The sequence below is a fragment of the Cladophialophora immunda genome (genome assembly GCF_000835495.1).
Source record: "Cladophialophora immunda strain CBS 83496 unplaced genomic scaffold supercont1.4, whole genome shotgun sequence".
NCBI classification, from domain to species: domain Eukaryota; kingdom Fungi; phylum Ascomycota; class Eurotiomycetes; order Chaetothyriales; family Herpotrichiellaceae; genus Cladophialophora; species Cladophialophora immunda.
The window spans coordinates 5,969,616-5,985,457 of NW_015622544.1; the positions used below are offsets into that span (position 1 = coordinate 5,969,616).

Below are 15,842 nucleotides of genomic sequence, written 5' to 3' on the forward strand. Positions count from 1 at the left end.
AAAATAACATAATTACAGAGATGGTATTTAGGCAGGAATCTAAACCTGGCATTGACATCCGTTTAACACCATGGCCTGCCGATGACCTGGTGTGCAGGCTCCCGCACTTCAGGTACAGATTCATACGATGTTCAACAGGTTCCCCTAATGCGAAATTCGGTAAGACCAAGATCGAGACTCGGTGCGAAGGGAATGGATGAATGCTCTTGTTGACTTGAGCTGGGTCCTGAGAATTTATTCATTGTTCTGTGTCCACCAGCTGCGTGCACCAGTTGGCTATCGACGTTTAAAGCCCTCGACCAACAATAGTAATGCCGTCAACGCCGTGGATGACGCCTCGAGCACGTCTGCCATAGACAATAGCGCAGGCAAGAGCAATCCTGCAACGATATTGGAGCCCCAATGACCAATTTCGTGAGGCTGGGCAAGGCTGACATGATATTGGCTACGACGATGACTCTGAAGTGGTGCCAATGCACCAGGCGTTCAACAACTCTCGCGCTTGTCCCTGTTTTGACAGTCCTGGTAGTCCCTCTATATGCCGGCTTCTGGGACCATCGATGTTTCGGCATTCTTCTCCTCTAGCAGCCTTTCGTCTTTGAACCACACAACTTTAAAATTATGGGATTTGCTTTGAGATCAATCTAACGCGGCGTGAGAGTCTCCTTTTATTGTTATGACGGTATTGGCCTGGCCGGTTGTTTCATTTGGAATGGACCTACAAAGTAGATAGTATACAAGAGTGAATCGAGGCTAGTAAGGCGTCGATAGCTAGAGTGTAAGAAAAGCGTACTCCATGCTTCAACAGGCCTACAATGAGTGCTACAGTAATGTATACGACGCATAAATCACACCGTACTACGAACACAGACAACCTCAACTAATACGTCCTAATTCTCGTGGCGCCTCCATCACGACCTCGCGGCCAATCATCAGTCTGGCTCTTCTCGTTATTTTTAGACTCTTTATTCATGGAGAATCTGAAGCGAAAGGTTTCATCTGTATCTGGATGTGTAAAAGTGGATACTTCCTCCCGCATCAGGGTTGGGTTGTCATTCGACTGGAAGTACATGGTACATTCTTTCGTTACTCGTCTGCCATCATTGTAGCCAACTCAGGTCAACCACTCATACCGCTATCAGTATCCAGTCTTGGGACCCAAAAGGCACTCTTGCAACAACAACCGAGCAAGAACTCACTGGGAGTTGGCCTCTCCCAACATTTGAAATATCAGAACCTGGGCCTAGGAGTCTAGATTATAGGCCCCTATAAAGACCCTATGACCGTACCAAAGCTAGTCCAGTCATGGCTCAGGTCCTAGCTAGCGGCACTAGGGATGACACAACAATGGCTCAAAATAGCTACATTCAGGACTCAGCTTACATGGCGAGATGCTCTGGGCCCACAGGTTTGCAACCGGAAATAGATTTCAGAGGGATCAAGGCTCGATATAGTATAAACTGGAGAGGCGAAATTCCTAGATGCAACCTGTGTCCACCCAGAGATAGTGTAAGCTGTCTTTCCTTGCTTATTCCGTACAGAAGACGATCTTCGTATACCCCGCCTTATTTTAACCAGTGCTGCTCTGGAGATCGTCTATGGTTACCTCCTCTTCGTCCACACCTAAGTATGCGACAGTATAGGATAGGGTGGAATATCCTCGGTCAAGCCTTTCGTTAAGATTTCAGTACGACTGCCAATTTTCACTAAGTCGCATTATCCTCGTATTAATCTTGATTCTCTAGATAGATTTTGAGGGGAGACAAAGACGTAAGGCCGTGTAGTACATTCCGAAAATCAATAAATTCCTAGTGAGAATAAGTGTTGTGTGAACCAGGCTACCTGAGGGAGACTATTGGTAGGGGTAAATGCGAGAAGGTGGTCTAGCATTTTCAATTAGAGTCCGACGAAGAAATCTAGTCAAGGACGACTAATTACTAGAGTGTACGGAGAAAACTAAAGAGCTATAAGCATTCAGCCTTCCTTGGAGTAGTAAACAAGGGCTTCCCATGGCCGCAAGATTAGACTTCCCCCTCTAGTCTGGGGAGATGGGTAATTGCCTCTCAGGTAATTCCAAGTTTGATTGCCCAGCAATGTCGTCTGGCTCTCTTGGCTAGAAAAGTTCAACAGTACCAAGGCTTCCTCTTCAGTCCGGCAGCTTCCTCGCTTGTAGGCAACGATGGTATCTTGAGGGGACGATTCGTGAAACATCTCAAATGTACCGTAGATAAAAATATCGGCTATTTTTTTCCGCAATGCTAGTGATTCCTTCCAAAATGACAATACGCTGTCAGGGTCATTTTGCTGAGCTTCAACGTTCCACGCGACATGGTCCGGATTGACTACCATCCACGGCTTCACATCGGAGTTCGTGAACCCTGCGTTAGTCTGGGCACTCCACTGCATAGGCAATCGACCATGATCCCTAGCCTTGAGCTGCAATTCGCGCAGGACGTCGCCCATCTTGCTCTCATCTCCACCACGCTCTTTTAAGACTCTCTTGTAATGGTTTCGTCCTTCAACGTCAATGTAGTGCTCGATTCCCATTTCCCGTGGTAGGTTGGCCATGCCGATCTCTTGACCCGCGAGAAGGAAGAGGGTGCCGCTCAGTGTACACATGTAAATGGAAAGGAGTTTAGCGGCGAAAGCACGGTATTTTGGGTCATCCGAACCATACCGAGTTAGAGAGCGGCCACTGTCATGATTGTCCAAGTAGACGCTATTCCAGCCGTCAAACGTAGGCATCGCAGTTTGCCACTTGTGTGTGAGAAGTCGAAGCATGCCGGGATGGAAGTCCTTCCGGCTATACTTCGAAGAGTGGCCGAAATCCATATCAACAATGTCGCCAGTGAACAGCATATTCACTTCCTGACGGGATTTTGCGACATATTTCGCCACTGATTCCACGTCCTTAGTGAATCCGAGCTCTCCCACAGTGACCGCATTGTACGGATCAAAGACTTGAGTCCGAAGCTCATGGAGGTATTCGTGCATTCGTGGTCCCGAAGCAAACCACTTCTCACCGCTCTGGTACTCTTCTGCAGGATCAAGGATGTCGGCGTCTGGTAGATCTTCATGTTTGGACATGAGGTTCATAGAATCAATTCGGAACCCATTGACGCCCCGATCAAGCCAGAAGCGTATGTCACTATGGATGGCTTGCCGCATGTCATCATTTGCCCAATTCAGATCCGGTTGACTTGGGAGAAAGAGAGCCAGATAATACTGATCCGTCCATTCGTCATAAGTCCACGCGCTTCCTCCAAACACGGATCTCCAGTTGTTTGGGGATTTTCGAACTCCGTCAACCCCATACTTCGGATCCCTCCAGAAGTACCAATCTCGCCTGGGGTTGTCTTTAGAACTTCGTGATTCCTTGAACCATGTATGCTGATCAGACATATGATTCACGACTAGATCCATCCATAGCTTCATGTCTCGCAAGTGTAACCCAGCGATTAGTCTGTCCATCTCCTCAAGGCTGCCATATCGAGGGTCGATAGACCGATAGTCGGAGATGTCGTACCCCATATCCTTCTGCGGCGAGTCATAGACAGGCGAGAGCCAGATGATATCGGCCCCGGCAGACTTGATATAGTCGATCTTGGATATTATGCCCGGGATGTCACCCCAACCGTCACAATTTGAATCCACAAAACTGGCGGGGTAGATCTGGTAGACGACAGCTTCCTTCCAAGGCTGTCTGTCTGCGCCTGTCGCTGTCATTGTTGTCCAAGGTGTTGAGTAACCTGGAGGCAAAGGTTAAAGTGAAGGAAATAAGGACGGCAACATCGCCCAGGTTTTGCGCGGAATGTTCGTGAGTTCAAATACACCACTGTTCGGACTGTTTGCTTTGCCGAATGCTTTGGTACCAAAGAGCGACTTTCTTTAGCTCGACCCAACTCTCGACAAGTAGACTCCTCACATGGGCAAAGAATGAGTTAAGAACTGACAAACATCTCCTGTGGATCTTTTACCGATCATCAAGGTCTCTCATATACAGTCTGAGCCCAAATCAAAGACACCAAGATCAGCCAAATATGCCAAGAATATAGCGGGAAATGTGACTTGGACCGTGGCAGTGTCTTTCCCAGCTTGCAACCTTCGATGCAATTCTCTCCACCATAAATAAATGCTGCTCAAAGCACCATGCGCCCCAACGTTCTCGAAGTCTTTTCGCTCGCTGGCTTGGACGCCGCAACCCAAACCCACAAGAACGCTGCGAGTCGGGCCGATAACAGTTCTGTGGGTCCATGGAGAAGGGCCGATTAGGACGACAGGTCTCCACCAGGTTTGGGGGCTATATTTCTACGTCTGCGTTGACATGCACGAGGCTGCGATACTCAGATCATCACGTAACCCAGGCCAGCGTAACATACGCGTAGTCCTTCTAGATCTCCATATCACTGTTCTGTCCTGGATGAATGTTCCACGTGCATCTGGCTATGATCAAGGCTTGATCATCTCTTCTATCAATGTACGTGTCTCCTGCCATATGATCGTCTATTGTCATTGAATGAGTCTTTTGAGTGACCCGCACGGGTGTAACTGCGGTAGGTTAGCATGGGACCATTTGATGTCGGGGTGTTTATTGCCATTGAGTAATTCGTACAATTAGCCTAGTTTCCGTCCACAGACTAAAAATAGAGAGTCTTCACAGGATGTCTTGTACCTCGGTCCTCTAGTCAGCACAAATCAGGAGTCGACTATCTTCTCTTCGGCAACATAGAAGCTTCCGTTAAAATGATCTTAACCCCGTACATATAGGGGCTTGTCTCTGGCAGTTTCTTCAGAGGAGTTACGGTGCCACGTGAGGCGACTTAATGGAGGAGCTTGATGCATGCTACAGGGTCTTGGGCCACATCTAATCTTCGCTTGCTTCTGAGCTAGACTAGGTTTCTTCGTCCCAGAGTCAGTCCACTCTCTCATCTGGTATGGTCGTATGAAGGGGAGGCATTTCGTACCAGTCATATATAAAGCACCCAGATTTACCCGCACATTCGCTGGCTGGACTGCAACTAGTGGGCCCGCCAGAGTCTCTTTGTCTTCGGTGAGGATAAGCTTGGCCTCACAATGACAATACCTTTAGCTTGGCTCTTTAGAAAGGAGGACGGATCTTGTTGGGCCAAAGACCGTGATGACAACCGTGTACATCAAGACTCATTCTGACTTTTGAGCATATGTCTTTTCGAGGCTGGAAAGGTGTGGTCATCTACAATGTGCCGGTTCTTGAGCGAACAGGATACCAGGATGAATTGGGTAGGAGATGAGAGATACGAGTATGGGACAAGGTGTAAGAAGATGATAGGAGGGTGCGGGCGCCGACGTATGAGTCAACAGTACGTACCACCTGGTGTTTCTACCCACTCAGCTCGCCCTCTCCCTCGCGCTATATAGAAGTTACACATCTCTAGATGAATAGAGCCGGCATTCCCTTCTTGGACTTTGCTCCCTGCCAAAGCACGGCCTATGATTGACGAGCTGGGATAAGACCTGGGTCCTTTCTGCCTCTAGGGACGAATTATTCCTACGTTGTGACGACTGACGGACGGGTCTCCACGCTCTTCCGAAAAGTGACTAAGATAACAGTAATCTGGCTGGGGTGATGGGTATTGGGCCTCCTCATTCAGAGCCGCTGGGAGTGAATATCAACGATGTCTCAAGATGTGAGGCCTTTCATACCATCCCATCTCTTAAATTACATACTGCCGGAGAAGGCCCATCAATCCTCGTCATCCTATCTGATATTAAGAATCTAGAGCTACCATATTGTTGAGTCCAGGCTGTGACCGCAGTCTCGCGCTCTGGGTGCTGTTATTGAGGCATGTAAGGCTTCTGGGGCAGATATCTCGGAAAAGAGCGTGTTGATGATTCGAAAGCATTTTCCACCTCGCTCGGACAACTACTTGAGCCAGGAAGGTAGGATTGCTACTCTGGCTAAACGGCAGCGCAATTTTTACACCTTAAGGACTCGGAGGAGGATGCTTGGCTCCGCACATCTCCCACGGAGTTGTTCATCACATTTAAGACCATGATCGAAGATGAAACCACAAGAAAGGCAATCATAACCTAGAGCGCAGTGTTCACAGGCCACGGTAAGCGTTGACGGAGGCCTCTCCGTCCCCGCAGGCCCCCGCCGAAACAGGCCGAGGGCCGCCCATCGGCCTTTTCCCACTGAGTCCTCCTGGTTTGAGTGATCGTCATGAAACTCGCATGGCTCAAGCTCGAGCGCTAAGCAGCCGAAACTGAAGCCGGCACGTGGTTGTCAAAGCTGCAATGGGTCTGGTCGTTGTTGTCAGACAGTGTACCAATGGTCCATCTGTGGATATCCTCGGCACTTGTCCAAGATTCCGGTTGGGGTGTTTTGTGGCACACCGGCACTGGCGACACCAAAGATGCCACCGGCAACTCGAGTCGGGACGGTTGGCCACTCCCTGTCCCTGAATTCGTGCCGACGCAGCGCAAATGTAACCATAACTTGGACCAAATTCTATGTCGGTGACGGGTTATTCCTCTAACGACTCGCAAAATGACCACCCGCAAAGCTTCCTCGTCGACGGAAGGCTTCTTCCAGGCCTTGCCCGTCGTTCCACCTTTGTTCACCTACAACAAATCCAAAGGCTTGCCGAAAAGTGACACGACTAGGTCTGACGATGAAGTCCTCGACAGGGTACTCTCACTGTATATTCCGTCCAACGCCGAGCAAGAAGTGTGCGGATCGATTCACGAATTTTGCCGCCTCGCCAATGCACCTTCTACCCTTCGTCTGACCGTGGATTGTGAGATAAATCAGCCGTCACTACATCCGCTGAATACCTTTGGCGACATTAACAAAGTCGACCCCCTTAGGACCAGTGAAGGATGGAGAGGCTTGAAGAAAATTGGAATTTTAGCCGGTACTGTGGCAAAGGGCTACCCGCAACCAGGCGAAGCGAGTCCAGTAAGCTGGAATAGAAGAGTGCAGCAGTTTGGCTTGATACACGTCTGGTCTGGTGCCGATGCCCTTGTTATGTGTCCGGCGTCAATGACCGACGGCGCCGCAAAATTGCTCTCGACGCATCTAAAAGACAGTGACGGCGACCAGCCAGGCCTTTCAGCAGTCTTGAATGAAGTTTACAAGCGACTAATCTCGCCAGATCCTGGCTTCGCCTGGAGCAGTGGCCAATGGATGACAGAACGACCCGGAGGAAGCAACGTTCGGGACACCGAAACCACCGCAAAAAGACTCAGTCGAACAGAAATCAACATCGACAATCAAAACGGACGCCAGTTTGACGCCCACGGCATGCCATTGGGACCATGGTGGATCGATGGATTCAAGTGGTTCAGCAGCGCAACCGACTCTGACATGGCGTTGATGCTTGCATACACCGAAAATGGTCTCAGCGCATTCTACGCTCCGATGCGCCGCCGCAGTGGTGATATTGCTCCAGGGCAGAATGAGCTCAACGGCATCCGGATTCAGCGGTTGAAGAACAAAATGGGCACAAAAGGCCTGCCCACAGCAGAGTTAGAACTTCGAGGCACTCGTGGCTGGCTCATCGGACAAGAAGGAAAGGGCGTCAAGGAGATATCCACTCTTTTGAATCTAACGAGGTTGCACACCGCAATGGGCGGTACAGGATATTGGGCACGCTCTCTCACAGTCAGTCGAGCTTTTACCAAGGTACGAAACAGCGCCGACGGGCCACTTGCGGAGAACCCGCAGCATCTGAGGTGGATGGCAGCGGAGACCGTCAAATATTGGGCCGCAGTCCACCTATCGTTCTTTGGCACTGCTCTTTTGGGTGCGTCCGAGCAAGAATCTGTTATGCGAGAGACCCGAGCGCAAAAGTTAATCCCAGACCAAAAGTCGATGCTTGAGACGCTTTTGCGATTGTTGACCCCTGTCATGAAGGCACGAGTTTCTCTGCAGAGTGTTCTTGGTGTCCGCGAATGCATGGAAAGCCTGGGTGGCGTCGGCTACTGCGAGAACAACGAGGATGGCGGGATCTTGAACATTGCTCGAATCTTCCGCGACTCGGTGGTCGGACCAATCTGGGAAGGCACTGTGAATATCATGGCCGAGGATACCATCAGGGTTATCAAGGACAAGCGTCTGGGTGGGGGGAATGTCCTTGAAAACGTGCTCCAAAAATGGGCCGAAACCGTGCTCAAGGCGTGTGAGGATGGCGGCAGATTCCATGATGAGTGCGCAATAGTCAGAGAGAGGTTGGCAGTCCTCGTCAAGTTGACGGAAGAGATGGAGGTTGCCCGGTTGCACTGGGAAGGACGGAACATCCTGGAACATATTGAGGCTGTTGTCTGCTCCTGTCTTCTGATGTACGACGCCTCGGTGGACGGAGATAAAATCGTGACTGAAATTGCAAAACGCTGGGTCTGGTCTAAAGCTCTTGTTGCTCATGGGCATACTCACTACGGGCAGGATTGGAGAGGTCAAGTGGCGTTGGACAAGAGGATCTTTCTCGGTGCTAATCCTCAAGTAACTGCATTGCAAGCTCGACTATAAGTAGATGGTCTGGAGCGATCATGAAGTAGTACAGGTGCTGGGAGGAACACGTTGCCGTTGTCCTCGCCGCGTCCCAGACAATTCAATAAGCTCCCGTAGAACTCTTAGCTTTTCGATCCCACTACCAAATACATGTCCGACGAAGTTGCATCTGGTGATTACTGCACTATAGTTTCTTCATCACCCTATCCCAATCCTGTGTTTGAAAACCCTCGAGCAACAAAGTTTGAGCCATCAGGGAAGGCAAGGCCGTTAGATAGGTCGGAAAATCCCTCCAGGATCCAGCTGATATCCTCTGAGATGACAGCAGTGCTCCCCATATCGTTGACCATCTCTTCGGTGGTGGACTCTGACAGCTTCAGCCTAGGAGACATGGAATACGGAAACGGGAAGAGTCCACGCAGGACAGCCATATCATGCGCGCGGCCAACAAAAATGTTTGGTAGGGTCGCTCGTGGGACGATCGTACCGCGGCAGCCTTGTGCTTGTTGTTCACGAAGTCTGTTGATTGCGTTGAGTACCAAAGTCCCTCCGTGGGATTTGATTTGGTATTGTTTGAGCGCAGCCACCAGAATATCCAGCTCTTCGGCGCATAGATTATTGTGCCAATCAAAGCTTTCAGCAGATAGCCATATGAGCTGTGGGACTGCTGCAACCATAAAGCACCATGTATGTATCCCGAAGAGATAGCAGATGTCATCTCTGAGATCCATCTCTTGGTAAAGATGGGTGATGCAGGAAGAGGCGATCAAACAGGCAAGGCTAGGTGCTGAATTGATGGACTGATCTCCGAATAGGTGGAGGTATGTAATAATGGTTGCGAAGTATAGAATGTGGACTTCGTAGACATCGCGTCGATATACTCGCTGTCCAAGAGAGTCGTAGATACGAAGACTTTCTGGGAGGCTTTCGATCCAATCCTTAAGCAATACTAGAATGGCCCTGTGCTAGAGAGGCCAAAAGACTGTGAACACGGTGTTTCGGGGGGATTAAATATCCAGGTAAGGATCATAGAAGAGATCCACATACCTCTACTTCCCCATCTTCCGGCCACCGAAAGCGCAAATCCGTAATTCGACCTAAAATACAAGCCAACTTTGCTGCTTCCATGAAAAGCATCGCTGGAATGTTAGGGACTTCAAAATCTCCTTTTGTCAACGTTTTCACGTCAAACTCATTAGATTTGATGGCGGTGGGCCGGCCAAGAGCCGCCGAGACGAATTTATCCTGGACCTACCCCGGTAGTTAGTGATAAGAGGACCTTTGTTCGACTTGCAGAGGCTTACATAAAGGTACCAAGCCAATCGACGGGAGATCTTCGGCTGCGATTGACTCGCGCACCCTGCTTCGCGATTGAGGCCGATCTGTTGCAACAGTCTTGTCGCAGTACCTAGCCAGTGCCATGCACAATCAGAAGTTAAAACCACAGGCCCCATCATACTCCAGGTGGATAAAAGACACAAAGCTTTGAGAGTCGTTATGGGATCTTGTTCGAAATCCATTTGAACAAGTGTCTTCGTTTTGAAATAATATTTCTCACTCTCTGCCAGAGACGCGGATTGTCTCGAACGTCGAAGGTTTGACCCTACCATGCATACGGCTTGACAGAGTACAATGGGCGGCTGCTCGCCAAAAATATCTGCGTGATCGAGGACGGGAAAGCGATGGAATGCATATTGAAAGTATGCGTCAGCGTATGCGTGGAGCACGATTTCAGGAACTTGAGCAGTGGCCTCTGATACCCTCAAAATCTCTTGGTTCACCCTCTTCGAGAACGCGGTCGTTTGTAAATGGTTCGGAGGGAGCGAGGGTGTGTCTTGCAACACGCTGCTTATCTCGCCCAGATACTGGCTGTGTAGTAGACCTGATATTGTCGAATGTGTCTGTTGGCTCGCGTGGCCACCATAATCATACCCACTTGCTGGACCAAGCACCTGAGACTCTCGTCGAGAGATTTCAACTGACGAGGGCGATCTTGTTGCTTGCTTGGCGGCGTGTCTTTGTCTCATTGTCGCTCGAGGGCTTGGATGGCGCCTGGTGATATCCCGTGAGAAGTCGGGGTTACAGCCAGGAAGCTCACTCACTTGCACAGCATGCCGTATTTCCAACAGTTGCTACATGACTCCCCTACTTGACTTTGAAGGTCGCATCTCACTTTTCGAGAGTGACAATTGGTACACGCAACTTTGTTTCGACCACGAACGTCGTGGAAGGATTGCCTGGTGCTGGTCATGATCGTTCGACCGTCGCACTTGGACCATGAGTCGGCGTCGACCTCTACTCGTGGCGAAGGCACAGAAGGCAAAATCGCCACCGCGAACTTATAAATCTTCCAGAAACGCTGAAAAGACGAGTCAGTATGTGGACAAGGAGAAAAGGTACGACAGAATATCCTCGGGCTGGGCAGTGCGGGGCTACTAACCCAGCTATTCACATTGCCACCGGCATACGCATGACTTTGGCCGTTTGAGTTGCGCACCATTTCTCCGAAAATACTTCGAGGAAGGCAGCAATCCATCGAGAGCACGCCAGTGAAATAATTGACTTTGGAAGACGCTCGCACAGGTATAATATGAAGCCATAATAAAGTTGCAAATTCCTAAATCCTATGTGAAGACTTCAAAAACCGGTGATGTGGCAAACCAGGCGCTAAGCACCCTCCCCAGAAACTCAGAGTTTAAATGCCAGGCTTGGTGGCTCGTCTCTGGATGTTCACTAAATGAAAGGGCGCCTGTAAATTGTATGGGTAGTCAAAACGATATGAGAGATCAAAATGACAGGTTGTCCGGCATCAAAGCAATCTCGTGGACCATCCGCGGACTATGGCTAACCTGATCAAGAATTTCCTTGCTTATTCAAAGTGTATACCTGAACCCGGGAAGGTCTGCGATCACCCGAGATCCTCGCTCAGCTCCTTTGTTTGCGTACCGGAAGTAGGCAATCATCGTTGTTGTAATCACTATGAGGAAACCACTAGCACTGTAGATTGAGTTAGCCACCGAGTGTTTATCCAAGATAGACTGGAGATTAGTTCTGTGTGACCGCGGTGGGTTGAAGGCAAAAGACTCACGCGTAGCATGCATAAATTCCCGGTCGGTATCCTGGAGCGTCTTGCGAACGGAAGACAAGAGCTCCAATAATTCCACCTGTTCCGCCCATCATGATCAAGACAGCACTGCAAAATACCCGCGTCCAGTGTCCTCGAATATTGTTTGCTTGCCAGGCCATCGCACACGGGATATTAGCATTGCAAGCCCCTGTAATGAGAAAGAGGCCGAAGTACTGAACCCCGGGAACGTGGGTGAAAGCTAGGAGGCTTAGACCGACGATACCTTGAATGGAATTGAAGATGATGAAGACACCTCGGGCTTGCAATCTATCAGCTAGCCAACCCTCAATCCACATCTCGATACCCGCAAAGATATAAGGAGGAGTGCTGAGCAATTGAGACACCCCCACATCGAAGCCGATTTCGTGGTTCAATATCAACGGTAGAAAGTAGGCGACCGCATACGCGACCATGGTTGAGAATCTAAGTTATAGGTTAGTTTCTCTCATCTCAGATAGAGGGGCGTGGCAAGCAATGGGCGCACGTATAGATAAAGCCATAACCCCAGATCCGTAAGTCAAGTGCTGGACGAAGAAATCTGGAGATGGTGAATTTCTCATGAGCATCCGCGTCTTGTCTGTCCTTGTTAATACGGCTGATGATGATGGCAGCCTCGCGCTCAGAGAGGAATCTCCACTCCTTATGGGCATTTTGGGGGTAGTCGACAAAAAACACATAGGATATGAGGGCTACGACCACGGTGAGGATGCCTTCCATGAGAAAGATCCACCTCCAGGGTCCTAGTCCTTGCAGTCCACCCATCTGCATGAACCCAAATGCGAGCACTCCTCCCAAAGAGGATCCCACTAGCCCGATGAAATAGAAATAGGCATAACGCTTGTGAATTTCGTCTATAGGTCGTTAATTGGAAGCCAAGAATTGACGGTATGAGTGAACGCACAGCGAGTGTACCATAGGGACAGCACATATATAAGCCCGGGAAACACGGCTGCTTCAAGAATGCCGAGAATGATTCGCAGTCCAATAAGGACAGTCCAATGATGAACAAATGCAAAGCCCTGAGGAGCAAATATTCCGTTAGTTGGAAATTCCGAGAAACCCCTGTCTGTACTTACAATCATGACGATTCCCCAAGCCAATGTGAAGGAAGGGAGAGCCCACCGAGGCCCAATCTTTCGAACTAGGGCTGCCAGAGGGATTTCTGCGATCACATATGGCGCGAAGAAAATAAGCACAACAACAGACTGAGAATGCCGAAGGAGAATAGAGTCAGCTTTCACCCATAGACTAAAGAATAGTGTTTTTGCAGAGCGTGACCTACGTAGCGGGTTCCAATGGCAAGATCCAAATCCTTGGACATCCTTTGTAATATCGTTAGCTTGGAGCTCAGGTGCAAGAACAAGGCGCCGGTCACAGCCAAGGTCCTGGGAGTCAACGTACCCAGCAATATTTGCGTTTGACAGGTTGGTCCTATCAAGTAAACTGATAGCAACCATCAGCCCAGCAATGGTGACATAACGTCTATCCACTTTGTGGACTATCTTGCGTATCTCCCTTTCGTCGAATTCTCCATCGCCTCTGTTTGCTGTTTCAATTTCATCGACAAAGAGCTCCTTCTTGATTTCAGGTTCTAAAACTTCGATGACGGCTGCCATTATTTTCAAGAGGGAAGAGGTGGTTGTTGCTACCCTTCAGACTTGAAAAGTTCAAGCGAGGAGCCTGGTGGTCCGGGAGGTCAATAAAGCTTCCTCGCAAGGAAGAGAGATTTGTCTTGAGCATTTGGTCAAGATTTTATATATCTACTCCGCCCAAGCAAGATTCGGTTCCAGCCCTGAACATTCTGGGAATCCCCACGTCTGCGGTTCTAGGCTGTTACCCCAGCTCGTGAGAATCCGGAGAGCCAAGCGGGGGGGGGTCTGGGGTTCACATGTGGCACTGCCAGGCGAGATTCAAGAAACCGATGGAGGCCGAGCAGCACCGAAATCGACCGAGCAAGTCGTGCCGATGAAAGGTCGAGTCCGTGGCTTTGTCTCCACTGGGAGTCGAGATTGTACGTGATCATGACGGTGAGTGGACACAATCAGTAAGCAGTCGCTATGACTATAGGCTGCGAACATCCCAGGGCCCAGAGGAAGAACGGATCCCGAGCCTTCAAGAATGGCATATAGGACCCACAGTCCCAGCCGTCCTGAAGCCGAGATGCCACGGCATTGCTGAAGCACTCATAGCTCTATACCGATTCTAACCAGACTCCCAAACAATCCTTCGGGCTTCCAACAGACTCTGACTGTGGAGTGACTCCACCTGGCCTCTGGTTGCAGACCCGGCGACAACCGTGACGATCCCAGAGGACATTCACGGCACGGACGGCGACTTTGATCATATTTCAAGATGGCTCTTCCCTCGAGCAGTGCTGGAGGAAATCTCCTAGGAAATTGAGTCATTGTAGTCACCCTGTGCTCACCACGCAATGTACCGCAATTGGGTTTCACTTCTGAGCCTTACGGCAATCTGCCGTACTGCTTATGCCACAGCCTCCAAACCGAATATCCTCTTTATCTTGACCGACGATCAGGACTGGCACATGGAATCCCTGGTGAGGATCTAAATCTACAAGTAATGTAGCAGAACAAATGTCCGGCACGCTGACAGCAATGCAGGGACATATGCCTCTTCTCCAGAAATATGTCATCAATGAAGGTACCTTGTACAGCAATCACTTCTGCACCGTTGCACTGTGTTGCCCATCGCGAGTCACTCTCTGGACTGGCAGGGCAGCTCATAACACCAACGTGACTGATGTTTTCCCTCCGCATGGTACGTGGAAGTGAAACCTACAAGTCCCTCCGTTACCTCTATTATTGAACCACATGCTCAACGGTTGTAGGCGGGTACCCTAAAATCATCAAGCAGGGAATCAACGAAGATTATCTTCCAATCTGGATGCAACAGGCTGGCTATAATACCTACTACACTGGAAAACTCTGGAACCATCACACTGTGGACAACTACAATAGCCCGTACGCGAAAGGTTTCAATTCGAGTGACTTCCTCCTGGACCCGTTCACCTATGAATACTATAACGCTTGGATGTCAAGGGATGGTATGCCTCCAGTGAGCTACGAAGGCCAGTACAGTCCGGATATTGTTGCGGACAAAGCCTACGCCCTCTTACACGAAGCGGTATCGCACACCGAGCCGTGGATGTTAACAGTGGCACCAGTTGCCTCGCACGGTAACATTCGCTTAAACTATGGCGACCGCTGGGAGTCGGATGCTCCTAGGTATGCTAAACGACACGCGCATCTCTTCAAAGACTACAAAATTCCTAGAGATGCAAACTTTAATCCGGTCAAGGTAAGCAAGACTTGCTTCATTAGCACAGGCACGAGGCTGACTTCTGTGGGTAGCAAGGCGGAGTCTCCTGGGTCAAGAATCTACCACTTCTAAATGATACCGTAATTGCCTACAATGACGAGTATCAGCGAGCACGGCTTCGATCTTTACAATCAGTGGACGAGATGGTGGAAGGTCTAGTCAAGATACTGGAAGTTAAAGGCATCTTGGATAACACCTACATCTTCTACACCACCGACAACGGATATCATATCTCGCAGCATCGTAAGTCTCTTTACCTTCGCCACAGCCGGGTAGAGTCCTTGACTCACTATAGCAGGACTACATCCAGGCAAAGAATGCGGCTATGATACAGATATCCGCATTCCGCTAGCCGTCCGTGGCCCAGGTGTTGCGGCTGGTAGAGAGGCCAATGTTGTTACTTCGCATACTGACTTATCTCCGACAATCCTCAAGCTGGCAGGTCATTCTCGAGAGAATTTTGACGGTCAGCCAATCCCGTTATTTGATGGAGAGACGGCCCAAAAGTCCCATAAATGGGAACATGTAAACATTGAGTACTGGGGCCGCGCCGTTCCTGAGGGGACAATGGGAAAATATACGGACTCGGACGGATATGACCCAGACTTTGGTTTCTATGGTTTCATAAGGAACAACACCTACAAAGGGCTCCGCCTGATTGGTGATGGCTACAGTCTGTACTACTCCGTTCACTGCACCGGCGAAAAGGAACTGTATGACTCCGCAGTAAGTGCTTTCTTTCGAAGCCGAGTCGGGACACTGATGAACCACACAGAAAGATCCAGGGCAGCTCATTAATCTATTTGACGACGAAGATGCTGCTGCAAAGTATTCATTAATTGGAAGGCCCTTCAGCCAGATAATCAACCGTCTGAACGCACTGAT

At 49.7% G+C, this 15,842-nt stretch overlaps 2 protein-coding genes across 2 annotated transcripts; one reads left to right on the plus strand and one right to left on the minus strand.

Moving 5' to 3' along the window:
• Positions 1–1,922: 1,922 nt before the first annotated feature.
• PV07_08379 (uncharacterized protein) lies at positions 1,923–4,080 on the minus strand. The gene has a single exon (XM_016395538.1). The coding sequence runs from the start codon at positions 3,724–3,726 to the stop codon at positions 1,975–1,977; it is 1,752 nt and encodes a 583-aa protein (XP_016248957.1). The 5' UTR covers positions 3,727–4,080; the 3' UTR covers positions 1,923–1,974.
• A 2,448-nt stretch (positions 4,081–6,528) lies between these two features.
• On the plus strand, positions 6,529–8,557 carry PV07_08380 (uncharacterized protein; the record flags this gene model as incomplete). The annotated part of the gene is made up of 1 exon (XM_016395539.1): positions 6,529–8,557. A coding segment is annotated over one exon (1,981 nt), but the record flags the coding sequence as incomplete, so codon positions are not given.
• Between the last annotated feature and the right edge of the window lie 7,285 nt (positions 8,558–15,842).